Source organism: Grampus griseus (assembly GCF_964374135.1).
Source record: "Grampus griseus genome assembly, chromosome: 1".
NCBI classification, from domain to species: Eukaryota; Metazoa; Chordata; class Mammalia; order Artiodactyla; family Delphinidae; genus Grampus; species Grampus griseus.
In genome coordinates, this window is record NC_139017.1 from 126,580,120 (window position 1) to 126,601,207 (window position 21,088).

A 21,088-nucleotide genomic window follows, 5' to 3' on the forward strand; every position below is an offset into this window, starting at 1 on the left:
CAACATATGCTGATCCTAACTTGCAAATATTTATTAATCGCCCACTGGATCTGTTCTCATGTAGATCCCCATCCTTTAAGATGCAGATTACCGAAGCAGCTTCCCATTTGGCTCTTGGAAACATCTTTAGGCTTGTCCACCCTCTAAAGTGTTTTGTTTTTGTTTTTTTTTTCCCGGTACGCGGACCTCTCACTGCTGTGGCCTCTCCCGTTGCGGAGCACAGGCTCCGGACGCACAGGCCCAGCAGCCATGGCTCACGGGCCCAGCCGCTCCGCAGCACGTGGGATCTTCCCGGACCGGGGCACGAACCCGGGTCCCCTGCATCGGCAGGCGGACTCTCAACCACTGCACCACCAGGGAAGCCCCCAAACTGTTCTTTAGACTGTAATCAGAGTTATCTTTCAAAAACATTCATCTGAATATGTATTTTCCTGTTTTAAAGCCTTTCGTAGCCCCCCACTGCTTGTCTGCAGCATAAATACCAACTCCTCACATAGGCCCTTTGTGATGAGGGAACTGCTTACTTCTCTGGCTTCGTCTCTCACCACTTCCTCATCCTCTCATGTTCTCTGCCCGAGCCATATTGAGCTGTGGTCCCCCCAGATGTTCTTGACAGCAAGAGAGTTAGTGAGCGCATAGCCCTTCCTCCTGCACACCTTTCTGCCTGGCTAACTCCTTTAGCTTAGCTGTAACCCCTCGAAGCAGGCTGCTCGCCTTGCCTGGCCAGATCTCTCAAAGTCTAGTGCAACCCTTTCCATAGACATTGCCCTTTTCTGAAGGTATTACAACTGCCTATTGACTTACTAATCTTTTAGCTCCCCTGAAGACAAAGAAAGTGTCTCATTTGTTTGCAAAGTGCCTAAAGGTAAGTAAATTTTTGTTAAAAGAAAGGATGTATATAATCTTCATAACAGCTGGAAAGGCAGGCAGAGCAGAGATTCGTATCATTCTTTTTATTTTTCATCATGATTTAGAGTCTGTTTATGTACTGGATAACCATATGGTTTAATCATCTAGACTCCCTGGATTTAAGCCGTGATTCCCCATTTACTGGGCAGGTTACTTAACCTCTCTGTACTTCAGTGTCCTCATCTTTAAGACAAGAAAATTACAGTACCAACTACCTTGGGGTTATAGGGATTAAATGAGTTAAAATATGTAAAGGACTTTAAATAGTATATAGGAAATGCTTAATAAACGTGTGCTTTTATTTACAGGTAATTTAGACACTACAAAAAATACTCAATGTCTTAAAGCCAGGGTGCTAGTAAGTATGATGGCTGTAACTCAAGTCTTAGACACCACATTGTACTTTTTTGGTAGTCCATCAATAAACAGGTCTTAAATTCAAGTGCGCTCTTATTTCTGCTTTTCCTCTTGGTTCTCAGATCTCATTTCCCTTGACTGCTCTCTCTAGAGACTACTTACATCTCATACAAATGATGGCTTTAAAAAGTTCCTTGTCTGTGTAAGACTACAAATGGGATGACCAAATGAAGGAAACATGGCTCTTGCTTCCCTGTGGCTTTACTGGTAGGTAATTAAAACTTGGTTCTGTCCAGGGTGGTTCCCGCCACAGCTTGGGGTAATCTAACTGGCCTCACCAGTTTCCGGTACTTTATGTTCCTATTGGGAAATCTATACCTTGGTATACAAAGACATTACGCTAAAGATGACTACGACACAGGAAGAAACCAATAAATTATTGCCACATCTAGGAAAGCATGTGAAATTTCCTTTTGGGATTCAATGGTGATCTTGTTTTCTTTACTAGAAAGCATTCTTTACTAGAACGAAACAGAAACCAATAAATTATTGCCACATCTAGGAGAGCATGTGAAATTTCCTTTTGGGATCCAATGGTGATTTTTTTTTTTTTTTTTTTTTTGCGGTATGTGGGCCTCTTACTGTTGTGGCCTCTCCCATTGCAGAGCACAGGCTCCGGACGCGCAGGCTCAGCGGCCATGGCTCACGGGCCCAGCCGCTCTGCGGCATGTGGGATCTTCCCAGACCGGGGCACGAACCCGTGTCCCCTGCATCGGCAGGCGGACTCTCAACCACTGTGCCACCAGGGAAGCCCCAATGGTGATCTTGTTTTCTTTACTAGAAAGCATTATTTCAGTCTCTCTTTTGTTGCTGTATGCTAAAGCCACTTTTAATGTTCCATTTACTTTTTAACTCAATATCTTTTTCACTCATTCTCCCTGCCTATATGTTTCCTCCTGAAAGAGCTGAGATGAGAAGTTTTAAAAAGCTAGTTTTGTCTCTACTGTTAAGATTTAATGCTGAGGAATTATGCAAAGTTTTCTACCTCGTGTGTAAATTCGTGACTGTTCTGTTCTGGAGAGAGGGGCTCCTGAGCGGGGAACATGCTGCAGCCCCCATCTAGCAGCCTTCACGTCAAGACTCGAAATCTATAATTGTCCTTCTTTTTCTTGGCTTTATGGGTAGAAGGCAGGAGAAGCAGTAAGAGGTTCAGGGGCTGCTGCTCCTCTATTTCAAATCACTGAAGAGTAATAATCGGGTGAAATAGCCTTGAGAGCATTACTTCAGGTTAGCTCAAAATACCTGTGTAAAACTGGATTTTCCAACATGGTCCTGAAAAAACGAAATTTCAGAAGAATCTGGATATTCAAGTTCTACTTCTTGTTCTGTTGAGAAATATAAATTCCTAAACTGACAAACACATGAAAGTTTTACTGGCATGCTGAAATATTTGCAAAACAAAATTCTGGGCTATTTTTATTCACTCAAAGCTTTTAATATATCTTGTTATTAGTATCTTTGATAGGATGAGATCATGTTTACAACTGTGTTTTCTTGGGAAGGACCATTCTTTATTACGAAAGTGTGCCCTTATTATATTTTTAAGTTCTGGTTTGGTTTCTTTTTAATATCTTTATCAGAGTATAATTGCTTTACAGTACTGTGTTGGTTTCTGCTGTATAACATAGTGAATCCGCTATACATATACATACATCCCCATATCCCCTCCCTCTTGCATCTCCCTCCCACCCTCCCTACCCCACCCCTCTAGGTGGTCATAAAGCACTGAGCTGATCTTCCTGTGCTATGCGGCTGCTTCGCAGTAGCTATCTATTTTACATTTGGTAGTATATATATGTCCATGCCACTCTCTCACTTCGTCCCAGCTTACCCTTCCCCCTCCCCGTGTCCTCAAGTCCATTCTCTACATCTGCATCTTTATTCCTGTCCTGCCCTAGGTTCTTCAGAACTATATATATATATATATATATTTATTTATTTATTTATTTATTTATTTTTTGGATTCCATATATATGTGTTAGCATACAGTACTTTTTTTTCTCTTTCTGACTTACTTCACTCTGTATGACAGACTCTAGGTCCATGCACCTCACTACAAATAACTCAATTTTGTTTCTTTTTATGGCTGAATAATATTCCATTATATATATGTGCCACATCTTCTTTACCTATTCATGGGTCGATGGACAGTTAGGTTGCTTCCATGTCCTGGCGATTGGAAATAGTGATGCAATGAACATTGTGGTACATGACTCTTTTTGAATTATATATTTTTCAGAGTATATGCCCAGCAGTGGGATTGCTGGGTCATATGGTAGTTCTATTTTTAGTTTTTTAAGGAACCTCCATACTGTTCTCCACAGTGGCTGTACCAATTTACATTCCCACCATAAGAGCAACAGGGTTCCCTTTTCTCCACACCCTCTCCAGCAATTATTGTTTGTGGATTTTTTGATGATGGCCATTCTGACTGGTGTGAGGTGATACCTCATTGTAGTTTTGATTTGCATTTCTCTAGTGATTAGTGATGTTGAGCATCCTTTCATGTGTGTATTGGCAATCTGTATATCTTCTTTGGAAAAATGTCTATTTAGGTGTCCTGCCTATTTTTGGATTGGGTTGTTTGTTTTTTTAATATTGAGCTGCATAAGCTGCTTGTAAACTTTGGAGATTAATTCTTGGTCCGCTGCTTTGTTTGCAAATGCTTTCTCCCATTCTGAGGGTTGTCTTTTAGTCTTGTTTATGGTTTCCTTTGCTGTGCAAAAGCTTTAAAGTTTCATTAGGTCCCATTTTTTTATTTTTGTTTTTATTTCCATTTCTCTAGGAGGAGGGACAAAAAGGATCTTGCTGTAATTTTTGTCATAGAGTGTTCTTCCCATGTTTTCCTCTAAGAGTTTCATACTGTCTGGCCTTAGTCTGGTCTTTAATCCATTTTGAGTTTATTTTTGTGTGTGGTGTTAGGGAGTGTTCTAATTTCATTCTTTTACATGTAGCTGTCCAGTTTTCCCAGCACCACTTATTGAAGCACCACTATTCTTCATTGTATATTCTTGCCTCCTTTATCAAAAATAAGGTGACCATATGTGCATGGGTTTATCTCTGGGCTTTCTATCCTGTTCCATTGATCTATATTTCTGTTTTTGTGCCAGTACCACACTATCTTGATTACTGTAGCTTTGTAGTATAGTCTGAAGTCAGGGAGCCTGATTCGTCCAGCTCCGTTTTTCTTTCTCAAGATTGCTTTGGCTATTTGGGGTCTTTTGTGTTTCCATACAAATTGTGAAATTTTTTGTTCTAGTTCTGTGAAAATTGTCAGTGGTAGTTTGATAGGGATTGCATTGAATCTGTAGATTGCTTTGTGTAGTATAGTCATTTTCACAATGTTGATTTCTCCAATCCAAGAACAGGGTATATCTCTCCATCTGTTTGTATCATCTTTAATTTCTTTCATCAGTGTCTTAGAGTTTTCTGCATACAGGTCTTTTGTCTCCTTAGGTAGGTTTATTCCTAGGTATTTTATTAATTTCTCTTTCAGATTTCTCTTTCAGATTTAATTTCTCTTTAATTTCTTTAATTTCTCTTTCAGATTTCTCATCATTAGTGTATAGGAATGAGAGATTTCTGTGCACTAATTTTGCACCCTGCTACTTTAACAAATTCATTAATTAGCTCTAGTAGTTTTCTGGTGGCATCTTTAGGATTATCTATGTGTAGTGTCATGTCATCTGCAAACAGTGACAGTTTTACTTCTTCTTTTCCAATTTGGATTCCTTTTATTTCTTTTTCTTCTCTGATGGCTGTGGCTAAAACTTCCAAAACTATGTTGAATAATAGTGGTGAGAGTGGACAACCTTGTCTTGTTCCTGATCTTAGAGAAAATGGTTTCAGTTTTCACCATTGAGAATGGTGTTGGCTGTGGGTTTGTCATATATGGCCTTTATTATGTTGAGGTAAGTTCCCCCTATGCCTACTTTCTGGAGGGTTTTTTATCATAAATGGGTGTTGAATTTTGTCAAAAGCTTTTTCTGCATCTACTGAGATGATCATATGGTTTTTATTCTTCAGTTTGTTAATGTGGTATATCACATTGATTGATTTGCATATATTGAAGAATCCTTGCATTCCTCGGATAAAACCCATTTGATCATGGTGTATGATCCTTTTAATGTGCTGTTGGATTCTGTTTGCTAGTATCTTGTTGAGGGTTTTTGCATCTATGTTCATTAGTGATATTGGCCTGTAATTTATTTTGTGCGTGTGTGACATGTTTTTCTGGTTTTGGTATAAGGGTGATGGTGGCCTTGTAGAATGAGTTTGGGAGTGTTTCTCCCTCTGCTATATTTTGGAAGAGTTTGAGAAGGATAGGTGTTAGCTCTTCTCTTAATGTTTGATAGAATTCACCTGTGAAACCACATATTCCTGGGCTTTTGTTTGTTGGAAGATTTTTAATCACAGTTTCAATTTCAGTGCTTGTGATAGGTCTGTTTATATTTTCTATTTCTTCCTGATTCAGTCTCAGAAGGTTGTGTTTTTCTAAGAATTGGTCCATTTCTTCCAGGATGTACATTTTATTGGCATATAGTTGCTTGTAGTAATCACTCACGATCTTTCATATTTCTGCAGTGTCAGTTGTTACTTCTTTTGCATTCCTAATTCTGTTGATTTGAGTCTTCTCCCTTTTTTTCCTGATGAGTCTGGATAATGGTTTATCAATTTTGTTTATCTTCTCAAAGAAGCAGCTTTTAGTTTTATTGATCTTTGCTATTGTTTCCTTCATTTCTTTTTCATTTATTTCTGATCTGATCTTTATGATTTCTTTCCTTCTGCTAACTTTGGGGGGGGTTTGTTCTTTTTTCTCTAATTGCTTTTTTTTTCTTTTGAATTTTATTTTATTTATTTTTTTATACAACATGTTCTTATTAGTCATCCACTTTATACACATCAGTGTAAGCATGTCAATCCCAATTTCCCAATTCATCCCACCATCACCACCCCCACCCGCCGCTGCTCTCCCCCCTTGTCCATACGTTTGTTCTCTACATCTGTGTCTCAATTTCTGCCCCGAAAACCAGATCATCTGTACCATTTTTCTAGATTCCACATATATGCTTTAATATGTGATATTTGTTTTTCTCTTTGAGACTTACTTCACTCTGTATGACAGTCTCTAGATTCATCCACATCTCTACAAATGACCCAATTTTGTTCCTTTTTGGCTGATTAATATTCCATTGTATATATGTACCACATCTTCCTTATCCATTCATCTGTCAATGGGCATTTAGGTTGCTTCCATGACCTGGCTATTGTAAATAGTGCTGCAATGAACATTGGGGTGCATGTGTCTTTTTGATTTATGGTTTTCTCTGGATATATGCCCAGTCGTGGGATTGTTGGGTAATATGGCAATTCTATTTATAGTTTTTGAAGGAACCTCCATACTGTTCTCCATAGTGGCTGTATCAGTTTACATTCCCACCAACAATGCAAGAGGGTTCCCTTTTCTCCACACCCTCTCCAGCATTTGTTATTTGTAGATTTTCTGATGATGCCCATTCTAACTGGTGTGAGGTGATATGTCATTATAGTATTGATTTGCATTTCTGTAATAGCTAGTGATGTTGAGCAGCTTTTCATGTGCTTCCTGGGATCTGTATGTCCTCTTTGGAGAAATGTCTATTTAGGTATTCTGCCCATTTTTTGATTGGGTTGTTTGTTGTTTTGATATTGAGCTGCATGAGCTGTTTATATATTTCAGAGATTAATCCTTCGTCCGTTGATTCGTCTGCAAATATTTTTCACATTCTGAGGGTTGTCTTTTTGTTTTGTTTCCTTTGCTTTGCAAAAGCTTTTAAGTTTTACTAGGTCCCATTTGTTTATTTTTGTTTTTATTTCCATTACTCTAGGAGGTGGATCAAAAAAGATCTTGCTGTGGTTTATGTCAAGGAGTGTTCTTCCTATGTTTTCCTCTAAGAGTTTTATAGTTTCTGGTCTTACATTTAGGTCTCTAATACACTTTGAGTTTATTTTTGTGTATGGTGTTAGGGAGTGTTCTAATTTCATTCATTTCCATGTAGCTCTCCAGTTTTCCCAGCACCACTTATTGAAGAGACTGTCTTTTCTCCATTGTATATCCTCGCCTCCTTTGTCATAGATTAGTTGACCATAGATGCATGGGGGTTTATCTCTGGGCTTTCTATCTTGTTCCATTGATCTGTGTTTCTGTTTTTGTGTCAGTACCATATTGTCTTCATTACTGTAGTTTTGTAGTATAGTCTGAAGTCAGGGAGGCTGATTCCTCCAGCTCTGTTTTTTTCCCTCAAGACTGCTTTGGCTATTTGGGGTCTTCTTTGTCTCCATACAAATTTTAAGATTTTTTGTTCTAGTTCTGTAAAAAATGCCACTGGTAGTTTAATAGGGATTGCATTGAATCTGTAGATTGCTTTGGGTAGTATAGTCTTTTTCACAGTATTGATTCTTCCAATCCAAGAACATGGTATATCTCTCCATCTGTTGGTATCATCTTTAATTTCTTTCAACAGTGTCTTATAGTTTTCTGCATAAAGCTCTTTTGTCTCTCTAGGTAGGTTTATTCCTAGGTATTTTTTTTCTTTTTGTTGCAATGGTAAATGGGAGTACTTCCTTAATTTCTCTTTCAGATTTTTCATCATTAGTGTATAGGAATGCAAGAGATTTCTGTTCATTAATTTTGTATCCTGCTAGTATACCAAATTCATTGATTAGCTCTAGTAGTTTTCTGGTGGCATCTTTAGGATTCTCTATGTATAGTATCACGTCAGCTCCAAACAGTGACAGTTTTACATTTTCTTTTCCAATTTGTATTCCTTTTATTTCTTCTTCTTCTGTGATTGCCGTGGCTAGGACTTCCAAAAGTATGTTGAATAATAGTGACGAGAGTGGACATCCTTGCCTTGTTCCTGATCTTAGAGGAAATGTTTTCAGTTTTTCACCATGGAGAATGATGTTTGCTGTGGGTTTGTCATATATGGCCTTTATTATGTTGAGGTAGGTTCTCTCTATGCCCACTTTCTCGAGAGCTTTTATGATAAATCGGTGTTGAATTTTGTCAAAAGCTTTTTCTGCATCTATTGAGATGATCATATGGTTTTTATTCTTCAATTTGTTAATATAGTGTATCATATTGATTGATTTGTGTATATTGAAGAATCCCTGCATGCCTGGGATAAACCCACTTGATCATGGTGTATGATCCTTTTAATGTGTTGTGGGATTCTGTTTGCTAGTCTTATGCTGAGGATTTTTGCATCTATATTCATCGGTGATATTGGTGTGTAATTTTCTTTTTTTGTAGTATGTCTGTTTTTGGTATGAGGGTGATGGTGGCCTTATAGAATGAGTTTGGGAATGTTCCTTCCTCTGCAATTTTTTGGAAGAGTTTGAGAAGGATGGGTGTTAGCTCTTCTCTAAATTTTTGATAGAATTCACCTGTAAAGTCATCTGGTCCTGGACTTTGTTTATTGGAAGATTTTTAATCACAGTTTCAATTTACTTACTTGTGATAGGTCTGTTCATATTTTCTATTTCTTCCTGCTTCACTCTTGGAAGGTTATACCTCTCCAAGAATTTGTCCATTGCTTCCAGGTTGTCCATTTTATTGGCATAGAGTTGCTCGTAGTAATCTCTTCGGATGCTTTGTATTTCTGCAGTGTCTGTTGTAACATCTCCTTTTTCATGACTAATTTTATTGATTTGAGTCCTCTCCCTCTTTTTCTTGATGAGTCTGGGTAATGGTCTATCAATTTTGTTTCTCTTCTCAAAGAACCAGCTTTTGGTTTTATAGAATCTTTGCTATTTTCCCCTTGTTTCTGCTTCATTTATTTATTCTCTGATCTTTATGATTTCTTTCCTTCTACTAACTTTGGGTTTTGTTTGTTCTTCTTTCTCCAGATCCTTTAGGTGTAAGGATAGATTGTTTATTTGAAATTTTTCTTGTTTCTTGAGGTAGGCCTGCATAGCTATAAACTTCCCTCTTATAACTGCGTTTGCTGCATCCCACAGGTTTTGGATCATCGTGTTTTCATTATCATTTGTCTCTAGGTATATTTTGATTTCCCCTTTGATTTCTTCAGTGATCTCTTGGTTATTTAGTAATGTATTGTTTAACCTCCATATGCTTGTGTTTCTTATGTTTTTTCCTCTGTAATTCATTTCTAATCTCATAGCATTGTGGTCAGAAAAGATGCTTGATATGATTTCAATTTTCTTAAATTTACTGAGGCTTGATTTGTCACCCAAGATATGATCTATCCTGGAGAGTGTTCCGTGCGCACTTGAGAGAAAGTGTAATCTGCTGTTTTTGGATGGAATGTCCTATAAATATCAATTAAATCTATCTGGTCTACTGTGTCATTTAAAGCTTCTGTTTCCTTATTAATTTTCTGTTTGCATGATCCGTCCATTGTGTAACTGAGGTGTTAAAGTCCCCCACTATTATTGTGTTACTGTCGGTTTCCTCCTTTACAGCTGTTAGCAGTTGCCTTATGTATTGAGGTGCTCCTATGTTGGGTGCATATATATTTATAATTGTTATATCTTCTTCTTGGGTTGATCCCTTGATCATTATGTAGTCTCCTTCATTGTCTCTTGTAACATTCTTTATTTTAAAGTCTATTTTATCTAAGATGAGTATTGTTACTCCAGCTTTCTTTTGATTTCCATTTGCATTGAATATCTTTTTCCATCCCCTCACTTTCAGTCTGTATGTGTTGCTCGGTCTAAAGTGGTTCCCTTGTAGACAGCATATATATGGGTCTTGTTTTTGTATCCATTCAGCAAGCTGGTGTCTTTTGGTTGGAGCATTTAATCCATTCATGTTTAAGGTAATTATTTATATGTATGTTCCTATGACCATTTTTGTAATTGTTTTGGGTTTGGTTTTGTAGGTCCTTTTCTTCTCTTGTGTTTCCCACTTAGAGAAGTTCCTTTAGCATTTGTTGTAGAGCTGGTTTGGTGGTGCTGAATTCTCTTAGCTTTTGCTTGTTTGTCAATCTTTTGATTTCTCTAGCGAATCTGAATGAGATCCTTGCCGGGTAGAGTAATCTTGGTTGTAGGTTCTTCCCTTTCATTACTTTAAATATGTCATGCCACTCCCTTCTGGCTTGTAGAGTTTCTGCTGAGAAATCAGCTGTTAACCTTATGGGAGTTCCCTTGTATATTATTTGTCATTTTTCCCTTGCTGCTTTCAATAATTTTTCTTCGTCTTTAATTTTTGCCAACTTGATTACTATGTGTCTCGGCATGTTTCTTCCTGGGTTTATTCTTATGGGATTTTCTGCATTTCCTGTACATGGGTGGCTATTTCCTTTCCCATGTTAGGGAAATTTTCGACTATAATCTCTCAAATATTTCCTCAGGTCCTTTCTCACTCTCTTCTCATTATGGACCCCTATAATGTGAATGTTGTTGCATTTAATGTTGTCCCAGAGGCCTCTTAGGCTGTCTTCATTTCTTTTCATTCTGTTTTCTTTATTCTGTTCTGCAGCCATGAATTCCACCATTCTGTCTTGCAGGTCACGTATCCGTTCTTCTGCCTCAGTTATTCTGCTCTTGATTCCTTCTAGTGTATTTTTCATTTCAATTATTGTAGTGTTTATCTCTGTTTGTTTGTTATTTAATTCTTCTAGATGTTTGTTAAACATTTCTTGCATCTTCTTGATCTTTGCCTCCATTCATTTTCCGAGGTCCTGGATCATCTTCACCATCTTTATTCTGAATTCTTTTTCTGGAAGGTTCCCTGTCTTCACTTCATTAGTTGTTTTTCTGGGGTTTTATCTTGTTGCCTCATCTGGTACATAGCCCTCTGCCTTTTCATCTTGTCTATCTTTCTGTGAATGTGGTTTTTGTTCCACAGGCTGCAGCATTGTAGTTCTTCTTGCTTCTTCTGTCTGCCCTCCCGTGGATGAGGCTATCTAAGAGGCTTGTGCAAGTTTCCTGATGGGAGGGACTGGTAGTGGGTAGAGCTGGCTGTTGCTTTGGTGGGCAGAGCTCAGTAAAACTTTAATCCGCCTGTCTGCTGATGGGTGGGGTTGGGTTCCCTCCCTGTTGGTTGTTTGGCCTGATGTGACCCAACACTGGAGCCTATCCAGGCTCTTTGGTGGGGCTCAAGGCAGACTCTGGGAGGGCTTACACCAAGTAGTACTTCCCAGAACTTCTGTTGCCAGTGTCCTTGTCCTCACGGTGAGACACAGCCACCCCCTGCCTCTGCAGGAGACTCTCCAACACTAGCATGTAGGTCTGGTTCAGTCTCCTATGGGGTCACTGCTTCTTCCCCTGGGTCCTGGTGTGCACACTACTTTGTGTGTGCCCTCCAAGAGTGGAGTCTCTGTTTCCCCCAGTCCTGTCAAAGTCCTGCAATCAAATCCCGCTAGCCTTCAAAGTCTGATTCTCTAGGAATTCCTCCTCCCGTTGCTGGACCCCCAGATTGGGAAGCCTGACATGGGGCTCAGAACCTTCACTCTAGTGGGTGGACTTCTGTCGTATGTGTTCTCCAGTTTGTGAGTCACTCACCCAGCAGTTACGGGATTTGATTTTATTGCGATTGCACCCCTCTTACCATCTCATGTGGCTTCTCCTTTGTATTTGGATGTGGGGTATCTTTTCTGGTGAGTTCCAGTGTCTTTCTGTTGATGATTGTTCAGCAGTTAGTTGTGATTCTGGTGTTCCTGCAAGAGGGAGTGAGAGCATGTGCTTCTACTCTGCCATCTTGAACAAATCTCCTTTCTAATTGCTTTAGGTGTAAGGTTAGGTTGTTTATTTGAGTTGTTTCTTGTTTCTTAAGGTAGGATTGTATTGCCATAAACTTCCCTCTTAGAACTGCTTTTGCTGCATCCCATAGGTTTTGGGCCATCATGTTTTCATTGTCATCTGTTTCTAGGGATTTTTTGATTTCCTCTTTGATTTCTTCAGTGATCTCTTGGTTATTTAGTAGCATATTGTTTAGCCTCCAGGTGTTTGTATTTTTTACAGTTTTTTTCCCTGTAATTGATATCTAGTCTTATAGCATTGTTGTCAGAAAAGATACTTGATACAATTTCAATTTTCTTAAATTTACCAAGGCTTGATTTGTGACCCAAGATATGGTCTATCCTGGAGAATATTTCATGCACAGTTGAGAAGAAAGTGTATTCTGTTGTTTTTGGATGGAATGTCCTATAAATATCAATTAAGTCCATCTTGTTTAATGTCTCATTTAAAGTTTGTGTTTCCTTATTTATTTTCATTTTGGATGATCTGTCCATTGGTGAAAGTGGGGTGTTAAAGTCCCTTACTATTATTGTGTTACTGTCGATTTCCCGTTTTATGGCTGTTAGCATTTGCCTAATGTAATGGGGTGCTCCTATGTTGGGTGAAAAAATATTTACAATTGTTATATTTTCTTCTTGGATTGATCCTTTGATCATTATGTAGTGTCCTTCTTTGTCTCTTATAACATTCTTTATTTTAAAGTCTATTTTGTCTGATATGAGAGTTACTACTTCAGCTTTCTTTTGATTCCCATTTGCATGGAATATCTTTTTCCATCCCCTCACTTTCACTCTGTATGTGTCCCTAGGTCTGAAGTGGGAGTCTTGTAGACAGCATATTTATGGATCTTGTTTCTGTATCCATTCAGCCAGTCTATGTCTTTTGGTTGGAGCATTTAATCCATTTACATTTAAGGTAATTATCAATATGTATGTTTCTATTACCATTTTCTTAATTATTTTAGGTTTGTTATTGTAGGTCTTTTCCTTCTCTTTTGTTTCCTGCCTGGAGAAGTTCCTTTAGCATTTGTTGTAAAGCTCTTTTTGTGGTGCTGAATTCTCTTAGCTTTTGCTTGTCTGTAAAGGTTTTAATTTCTCTGTTGAATCTGAATGAGATCCTTGCTGGGTAGAGTAATCTTGGTTGTAGGTTTTTCCCTTTCATCAATTTATATATGTCCTGCCACTTCCTTCTGGCTTGCAGAGTTTCTGCTGAAAGATCAGCTGTTAACCTTATGGGAGTTCCCTTGTATGTTATTTGTCATTTTTCCCTTGCTGCTTTTAATATTCTTTTCCTTGTATTTAATTTTTGATAGTTTGATTAATATGTGTCTTGGCATGTTTCTCCTTGGATTTATCCTGTATGGGACTCTCTGTGCTTCCTGCACTTGATTGACTATTTCCTTTCCCATATTAGGGAAGTTTTCGACAATAATCTCTTCCAATATTTTCTCAGTCCCTTTCTTTTTCTCTTCTTCTTATGGGACTCCTATAATTCGAATGTTGGCACATTTAAAGTTGTCCCAGAGGTCTCTGAGACTGTCCTCATTTTTTTCATTCTTTTTTCTTTATTCTGCTCTGCGGTAGTTATTTCCACTATTTTATCTTCCAGGTCACTTATCCGTTTTTCTGCCTCAGTTTTTCTGATATTGATTCCTTCTAGAGAATTTTTAATTTCATTTATTGTGTTGCTCATCATTGTTTGTTTGCTCTTTAGTTCTTCTAGGTCCTTGTTAAAAGTTTCTTGTATTTTCTCCATTCTATTTCCAAGATTTTGGATCATCTTTACTATCATTACTCTGAATTCTTTTTCAGGTTAACTGCCTATTTCCTCTTCATTTGTTTGGTCTGGTGGGTTTTTACCTTGCTCCTTCATCTGCTTTGTATTTCTGTGTCTTCTCATTTTGCTTAACTTACTGTGTCTGGGGTCTCCTTTTCACAGGCTGCAAGTTCGTAGTTCCCCCTTTTTTTGGTGTCTGCCCCCAGTGGTTAAGGTTGTTTCAGTGGGTTGTGTAGGCTTCCTGGTGGAGGAGACTAGTGCCTGTGATCAGAGGATGAGGCTGGATCTTATCTTTCTGCTGTGCAGGACCACGTCTGGTGGCGTGTTTTGGTGTGTTTGTGCCCCTTTTATGATTTTAGGTAGCCTCTCTGATAATGGGTGGGGTTGTGTTCCTGTCTTGCTAGTTGTTTGGTATGGGGTGTCCAGCACTGGAGCTTGCTGTTTTATGAGTTGTGATGCATCTTAGCATTGAGACGGCGGACCCTACGAGAGCTTTCGCCAATTGATGTTATGTGGGGCCTGGAGGTCTCTGGTGGTCCAATGTCCAGGTCTCTGGTCCAATGTCCCAGAGAACCCAGACCCTTTTGGGAAGTGTGAGGTCTTCTGCCAGCCTTCAGTAGGTGTTCTGTAGGATTTGTTCCACATGTAGATGTATTTTTGATGTATTTGTGGGGAGGAAGGTGATCTCCACTTCCTACTCCTCCACCATCTTGAAGGTACTCGCTCTTTTTTTTTTTAAGGGAGAATGATACTAGTTAACTTACATATATAATCCTTACTTGCCTAAATCTAAAGTTGGCAACTCTATGTAGGTTCTAAAGTTAGGGGAGAATTTTTCCTGGTTGGTAAAATTGAAAAGAGGGTAACCATTAGTATTAGGGACCTGAACGCAGAGTCGTTCAGAACTAGATGTCTGTTTCTACAGCTATAGACTGAGTTGGACTGTGGTCTTGAAAGTCTCTTCATGTTCAAAATTTCTATAACCTTTTTGTCCTAAGTAAGGAATCACTGGAGTTTAACCTGAAATTTGGTTAGAACCTGCTGGGAAGCCTCTGAGTGACGCTGAGATGCATCAGGCTGTTTGTCAGGAGTCTGGGGGGTGGGAGGAGGCATTAGCTGCCTTCCAAAGCTAGTCTTTCACCAGTGAAGCACTATGTGAATGAAGCTCTAATTACTTCAGCTCAACACATCTCCTATGCTCTCCCTCAGGGGAGTCTAGAAGGCTGTTAGTTTTGGTGGAAGAGAGAATTCCAGGGATGTTCACTGTCAAAGGCCCCATCCAAACCTTGGTCAGAAACTTCCTTGGTTCTACATGATCTACAGCAAAGAGGTTACCTCTACTCCACTCATGTTTTCTACCTGATAGGAGAGGTTCTACTTTGCAGTTTGAAGAACATAGGTAAATAAAGTCCCAAAGTTTTGCCTATGGTCTTTCTTAGCTACATCAAGGTATATAGCATGGCATAGAATCATGGGGGAGGGGAAGGTTTCTCATTTCTCAGTCTTCGGTTCATCATCTATAGAGTGGAGATAATAATGGTGCCTACCTGACGAGACTTTTGTAAAGATTAAAAGAGATAACGTACGTAAATGAACAGGGCCCTATAGTAAGCACTCACTAAATGTTTCCTTCCACACAGTAGCAGTGTTCCTCTTATCTTTCTTATTTAACTGTAACCTCCCTGAGAGCATGCAAACTTTTAGAGAATAACGTCTGTTTTTAAAGCATCTGTGATTTTTTCCCACTGTTCTGCTCACCTTTTATGCCCAAAGCCTGGCACACTGCATGGCACATAGGAGAACTTCAGTAAATTTTTGCCAAATGAGTGAATAAATGAATTTTGGTCCACCCAATGATTGAAATATTTTAGGGCATGGGTGCCTCTGTTAAAATTAGCTGGCGGAAATGCCCTGGGGAATACTTTTTTTTTTTTTTTTTTTTGCGGTTACGCGGGCCTCTCACTGTTGTGGCCTCTCCCGTTGCGGAGCACAGGCTCCGGACGCACAGGCTCAGCGGCCATGGCTCACGGGCCCAGCCGCTCCGCGGCATGTGGGATCTTCCCGGACCGGGGCACGAACCCGTGTCCCCTGCATCGGCAGGCGGACTCTCAACCACTGCGCCACCAGGGAAGGGAAGGGAAGCCCCCTGGGGAATACTTTTTATTGGTAGCTTTAAAATGCCCCCTGCCCCTTTCACAAGAGGGTGACTCTTTTTAGCTGCCTTTCCAACAGCAGAAGAGAGCCCAGTGGAATTTTCCAGCCTGGAGACTTTAGAGAGCTACTGATATTTTTATAACATATGATGTTAAATACAATTGTACATGTGCCTAGAGACCTTTTAAGGCATGAATTCCAGCATCCAATTTTATTTGGTTTCAGAAACTTAATAAACAAGTAACACAATCCGCTCGTTGTTCTTTAAATAAAAATTAGAGATCTCCAATTAATAGCAGCAAAACAGAAACATCAGCCATGCTTAATAGGGTGGTGGAGTATGTTCTGTCTCACCCAGGAGCCAGGCAACAAGTGGGCATTGTGTTAAGGTTCCAGAGAAGGGACACAGACACGTGACTAGATGACAGCTTATTAAATGTCGCCCAGCAAAGGCCATTCAGACAGGATGTGTGTCACCAACCACCATTTTCCTTCTCTGCTGTAGCCTCATGCAAACTGCGCATGCCTTGGAAAGTTTGAGTGTGGTTTGCAAACAGTGTTAAGGTTCTCATGCCATAAACAATTCAGCAGTTCAGGAAATGAAGACAAATAATAATAATATTTTTTAAGTGTCAATAACCGAAGTAAATCAAACACTGTTGCCTGAGGTTTTAAACACTCTTGGGAACCCCGGCTACATATTTCTCATGCAAGAGAGCATTAATATCCTTAAGGTGGTCATTGTTGTCACCTCTGCTCTGTTCATTTTTCTCCTCCCTCTTCCCTGTGGGTTAAAGGGGAACAGTGCTGCTGCTCTGATGTGATGGGGTTAAAGTTGAGGTAAGTGTGAAACTGGGAGCCAGACAGCTCGTACTTACTGCTCGCTTGGAAGTGAAGAGTTTCTCGACATCGCCTTTGGTGACAAGTCATAGTCACTGTCTGATCTGTAGAGAAAGGACTCTCTGCGCTGGCTGTGCCCGGGAAAGGTGGCATGAAGTACCAGCCCAGAGGAAGAGCTGGCCTGGGGATCCAGCGGGCTCCGACCTGGGGAAGGGCCATTTTCCACATCAAAGCTTAAAGAGAAAGAAGAAAAGTGGTCACATGAGAAACATAGAGAAGGGCATCTGACACACATACATGGAGAACCCATGCGTGCCAGGCACGTTACATAGCACTTCACACTTCATGGAAAGTTTTAAGGCTCCAAATAGCTCTGAGTTGCAGTCATTCTCATTTTATACAAACGGAACAGTCCCACAGAAGTTCAGTCATCCGCAGAGACTGGAGCCAGGATTTGACCCTGGGAGCAAAGTCCCATGGCCTTTCAGCGGCATGAGCAACATTGACAAATTCATAAAATAAACTGTTGATAATAAGCGACTCCAGATATAGCATCTAACACAGCTCTAAGTGCCAGACACTCAACTATCACTTGAATGAGTCTTCTTAGCTGGGAGGCTTCTTCCTGCCATAAATAAATATCACAGTCTCATTAACGATACAACGTGCACATTTCTGAATGTTTCAGGAACAAAGTGCTATCCTGAAAACATGCACTAGCTGATTAAACCGGAGGCCCAGTCTGACACTTAATATTCATATCCAAGTTTAAGCACACACAATGACTTAATTAATCTAGTAATGCCGAATAGCCCTCCAGGGTTGCAGCGCTTTCTCTCTGGAGGAGGATACAGCTACTGACTCTGGCAGAGGAGTGCCATTGAGATTTCTGGTCAGTCTACCTCACTCTGGAAAGGTACCCTCAAGTCCAGAATTATTTGAACAAGCTCTGATCAATGAACACACAGGTGGGAGCAGTAGACATTTTGGCTGTTGTTTTCTCTCTCCTGATCCTGGTGTTACTTTAGGCACTGTGTCCTTCCCATGCTCTCCACCATCCCCTATGCATTTTTCCTGCATGCACAACCTCCCTTAGCCTCAGATTGACAGTAACCCTCTTGCCTAGTATTTCTCTAGACCACTCACTGCTCTCTGACTAAAGCTCTGCAGAAAGCTGTTGGAGAAGGTACGGGGCTAAGGATGCTCTCTTTTCCAAGCTGGACCACAGCAGTGGGCTTCCTTTATACTCATCCAGCTGCCATAATTTATTTCTACATTTGTGGTTCTTTTCATTCACTAGTTCTTATAGCCTTCTCTCTTGGGGTGGATTTTGCGTATATTTTTTTAGTTTATAAATTGCTTTCTGATCTATCATTCCATTTACAACCCTTATCACGACCCTGTGATCTCAGTCTACATTTGAGGAAAATGAGGCTTAGAGAGATTTTAAACACCAGCTCAAAATCACAGGCTAGTAACTGTACAGTAAGAATTGCAAGACCCAAGTCTTCCAATTCAGGCTTCGACAACCTCAGACTTCAGTAATCACAGAACTCCAGAACGGCTCACTGGATCACTGAGTGCAGTTTCCCCTCAGTCTCTATATTGAAGCGAAACGTGTGTTTGGCATGTAGAGAGTCAATCGGATTATGAGCAACCTTGGCTGTTACCTTGGATGAAGACAGGGGAGGCAGTAAATTACCCAGAGGCTGTAGGTTTCACTGAAACAGGGAAAGAAGAAATGAAAGAATTCAGGGTCATAATCCTTCCCTGGAGACCATTCCGAGAAGCTGCTTTTAGCCAACCCACAAACTCCAGGTGTCTGATAAGAAGCAGCAAGTGAGAACCTCCAGTTAAGAGAACAAGGAAGAGCCATAACAACCCAATGTATGTATTTGGGCTTTCACGGTACTGCAGATGGATTTTCACAGCAGGCTCACGGTCTGGGATGGGACTGTCTTTCAGAGACTGCAGGCAAGCAGGCAGGTGGGCAATCACTCACACATTTCAGCCTGTTTGCCAGCCTGCCTGGAGGTAGAGCTATGTTGTAAGGCAAATACATTGCAGCAAGTGAAAATATAACGTAAGCTGACTTGCACAGTTTCCTTGGGTGAGATCTGTACTAGTTGCTGAGCAAAATAAAAGAGCTCCTTTGTGGATAAGGACTCCTTTGTGCCACCCAGAGCTTGTAGAACTAGGACTTGATGCTGGCTCTGAACTCTTTTTAAGGACAAAGAGGGAAGGCTCTTAAAAGGTAAAGATGGGACTACATAAAGCTTAAGAGTGGGCATAGGGCTTCCCTGGTGGCGCAGTGGTTGAGAGTCCGCCTGCCGATGTGGGGGACAGGGGTTCGTGCCCCGGTCCGGGAAGATCCCACATGCCGCAGAGTGGCTGGGCCCGTGAGCCATGCCCGCTGAGCCTGCGCGTCTCCGCAATGGGAGAAGCCACAACAGTGAGAGGCCCGCGAACCGCAAAAAAAAAAAAAAAAAAAAAAAAAAAGAGTGGGCATAAATAAGCTTTGAAATTTCATGAGTAATCATGTTGTAATTCATTTGGTATCTATCTGTACAGCCTTTATGGCTATTAAAACATTGAAATACTTTTTTTTTTTTGATGTGGACCATTTTTAAAGTCTTTATTGAATTTGTTACACTATTGCTTCTGTTTTATTTATTTATTTTTTTGCGGTACGTGGGCTTCTCACTGCCGTGGCCTCTCCCATCGCGGAGCACAGGCTCCGGACGCGCAGGCTCAGCGGCCATGGCTCACAGGCCCAGCCGCTCCGCGGCATGTGGGATCCTCCCGGACCGGGGCACGAACCCATGTCCCCTGCATCGGCAGGCGGACTCTCAACCACTGCGCCACCAGGGAAGCCCTATGTTTTGGTTTTTTAACCCCGAGGCACGTGGGATCTCAGCTTTCCAACCAGGGATTGAACCTGCACCCCCTGCACTGGAAGGAAAAGTCTTAACCACTGGACAGCCAGGAGAGTCCCTGAAATGCTTTTGTAACAGTTGGCAGCCAGTCACTGCCCCAGACCGTCCAGGATCTGCTGATGACTGGAACAGCAGGGGGCCTCTAGCTTCAGCATGGTGGTCTGTGCCCATGTGGTACCAGTCATTACATATTATGAATGCCACTGCTGTGTATATCTGTGCTAAAATCTTAGAAGAGGTGCCAAGTGGGTATGCCTACCAAACTCTCAGAACATTTTCCATTGAGGGTTTCCACCAAGGCTCACTCTGCCCTCTTTCCTGCTGCAGGCATTCCTAGTGGGCAGAAAGTAAGTCCACAAGTATTACCCTTTATGTAGATGTCACAAAGCATCTGCCCCCAGTGTTAGCAGGAATACCAGGAGGTTTAGTCCTGCCAGGTAAGCAGGGACTAGGCCCGGACACAAAAACTCCCTCCATGCTGCTTTCCTTTGTTTTCTTCTTTTTCTTTTTTCTTTCTTCTTTACCCTGCCTAAACTCATAGAAGAGCTTGCGGGAATTCAGAAAAAGCCAAGGAAGAATTCTCTGGGGCAAAGAAGCAGTTTCAGGGAGACAAATGGCCTTTCATATTCCCTGGGGCACTGTTTCAAAGCAACCAACACAGATGTACAACTTAGGAACAAACATGAATCACCAACCAGACACCAGCTCCAGTCACAGCAAAATTAGTGGGCAGACATCACAATACGTCCCACAGATCCAGGGTGGGAAGAGGGGAGTGGGCAAGGGGAAGACGGAGGACAGGCTTAACAAGCAAAACGAACATGCCGCATAAACTGAAATACAATTAGGGAAAAAACAGAATCTGAAATATCGGAAGCGAACATACAAATGGGGTCATTATTTATTTAGAGTAATTTTTGGCCCTGCCTTAATCAGGACTCATTTTTCACTTTTAGGCTTCTTTATATTAAAAAATACTATTATAAAAGTAAATAAAAATGTTATATAAAATATAAACAATAGAGAAAAAATATTAGCAGGTTAGTATTTTCCTTCTGAGTGTTAATATTTTTCCTGCAGGCTTGAATCGTGATTTTTTTTCTCATAGTGTGCAGTTTTCAGAATTATCATTTTCCATGCCCATGGAACTTAATGGTTCATCCAGAATTTGTGCCGAACTTCCTCAGGCATTTTCCCTATTGTGGGTCACTGAATTTCTAATTTTAAATAACATTTTAAGTGATACCTTTGAGCTTACAGTTACTTCAACATTCGGATGACGTCACTGAGAAGTTTCAGATAGACTGAGA

The 21,088-nt window shown here is 40.5% G+C and overlaps 1 protein-coding gene across 2 annotated transcripts in view; it reads right to left on the reverse strand.

Annotated features, from left to right (window-relative positions):
• PDE4B (phosphodiesterase 4B) overlaps positions 1 to 21,088 on the reverse strand; it is a gene marked incomplete at its 5' end in the record, with an annotated part of 484,828 nt that overhangs the window by 123,688 nt on the left and 340,052 nt on the right. For both annotated transcript variants that reach the window (XM_082674895.1, XM_082674896.1), the window contains one exon: positions 16,881 to 17,075. In XM_082674895.1, the coding sequence (XP_082531021.1) occupies positions 16,881 to 17,075 (195 nt within the window). The remainder of the gene's footprint in view (positions 1 to 16,880; positions 17,076 to 21,088) is intronic.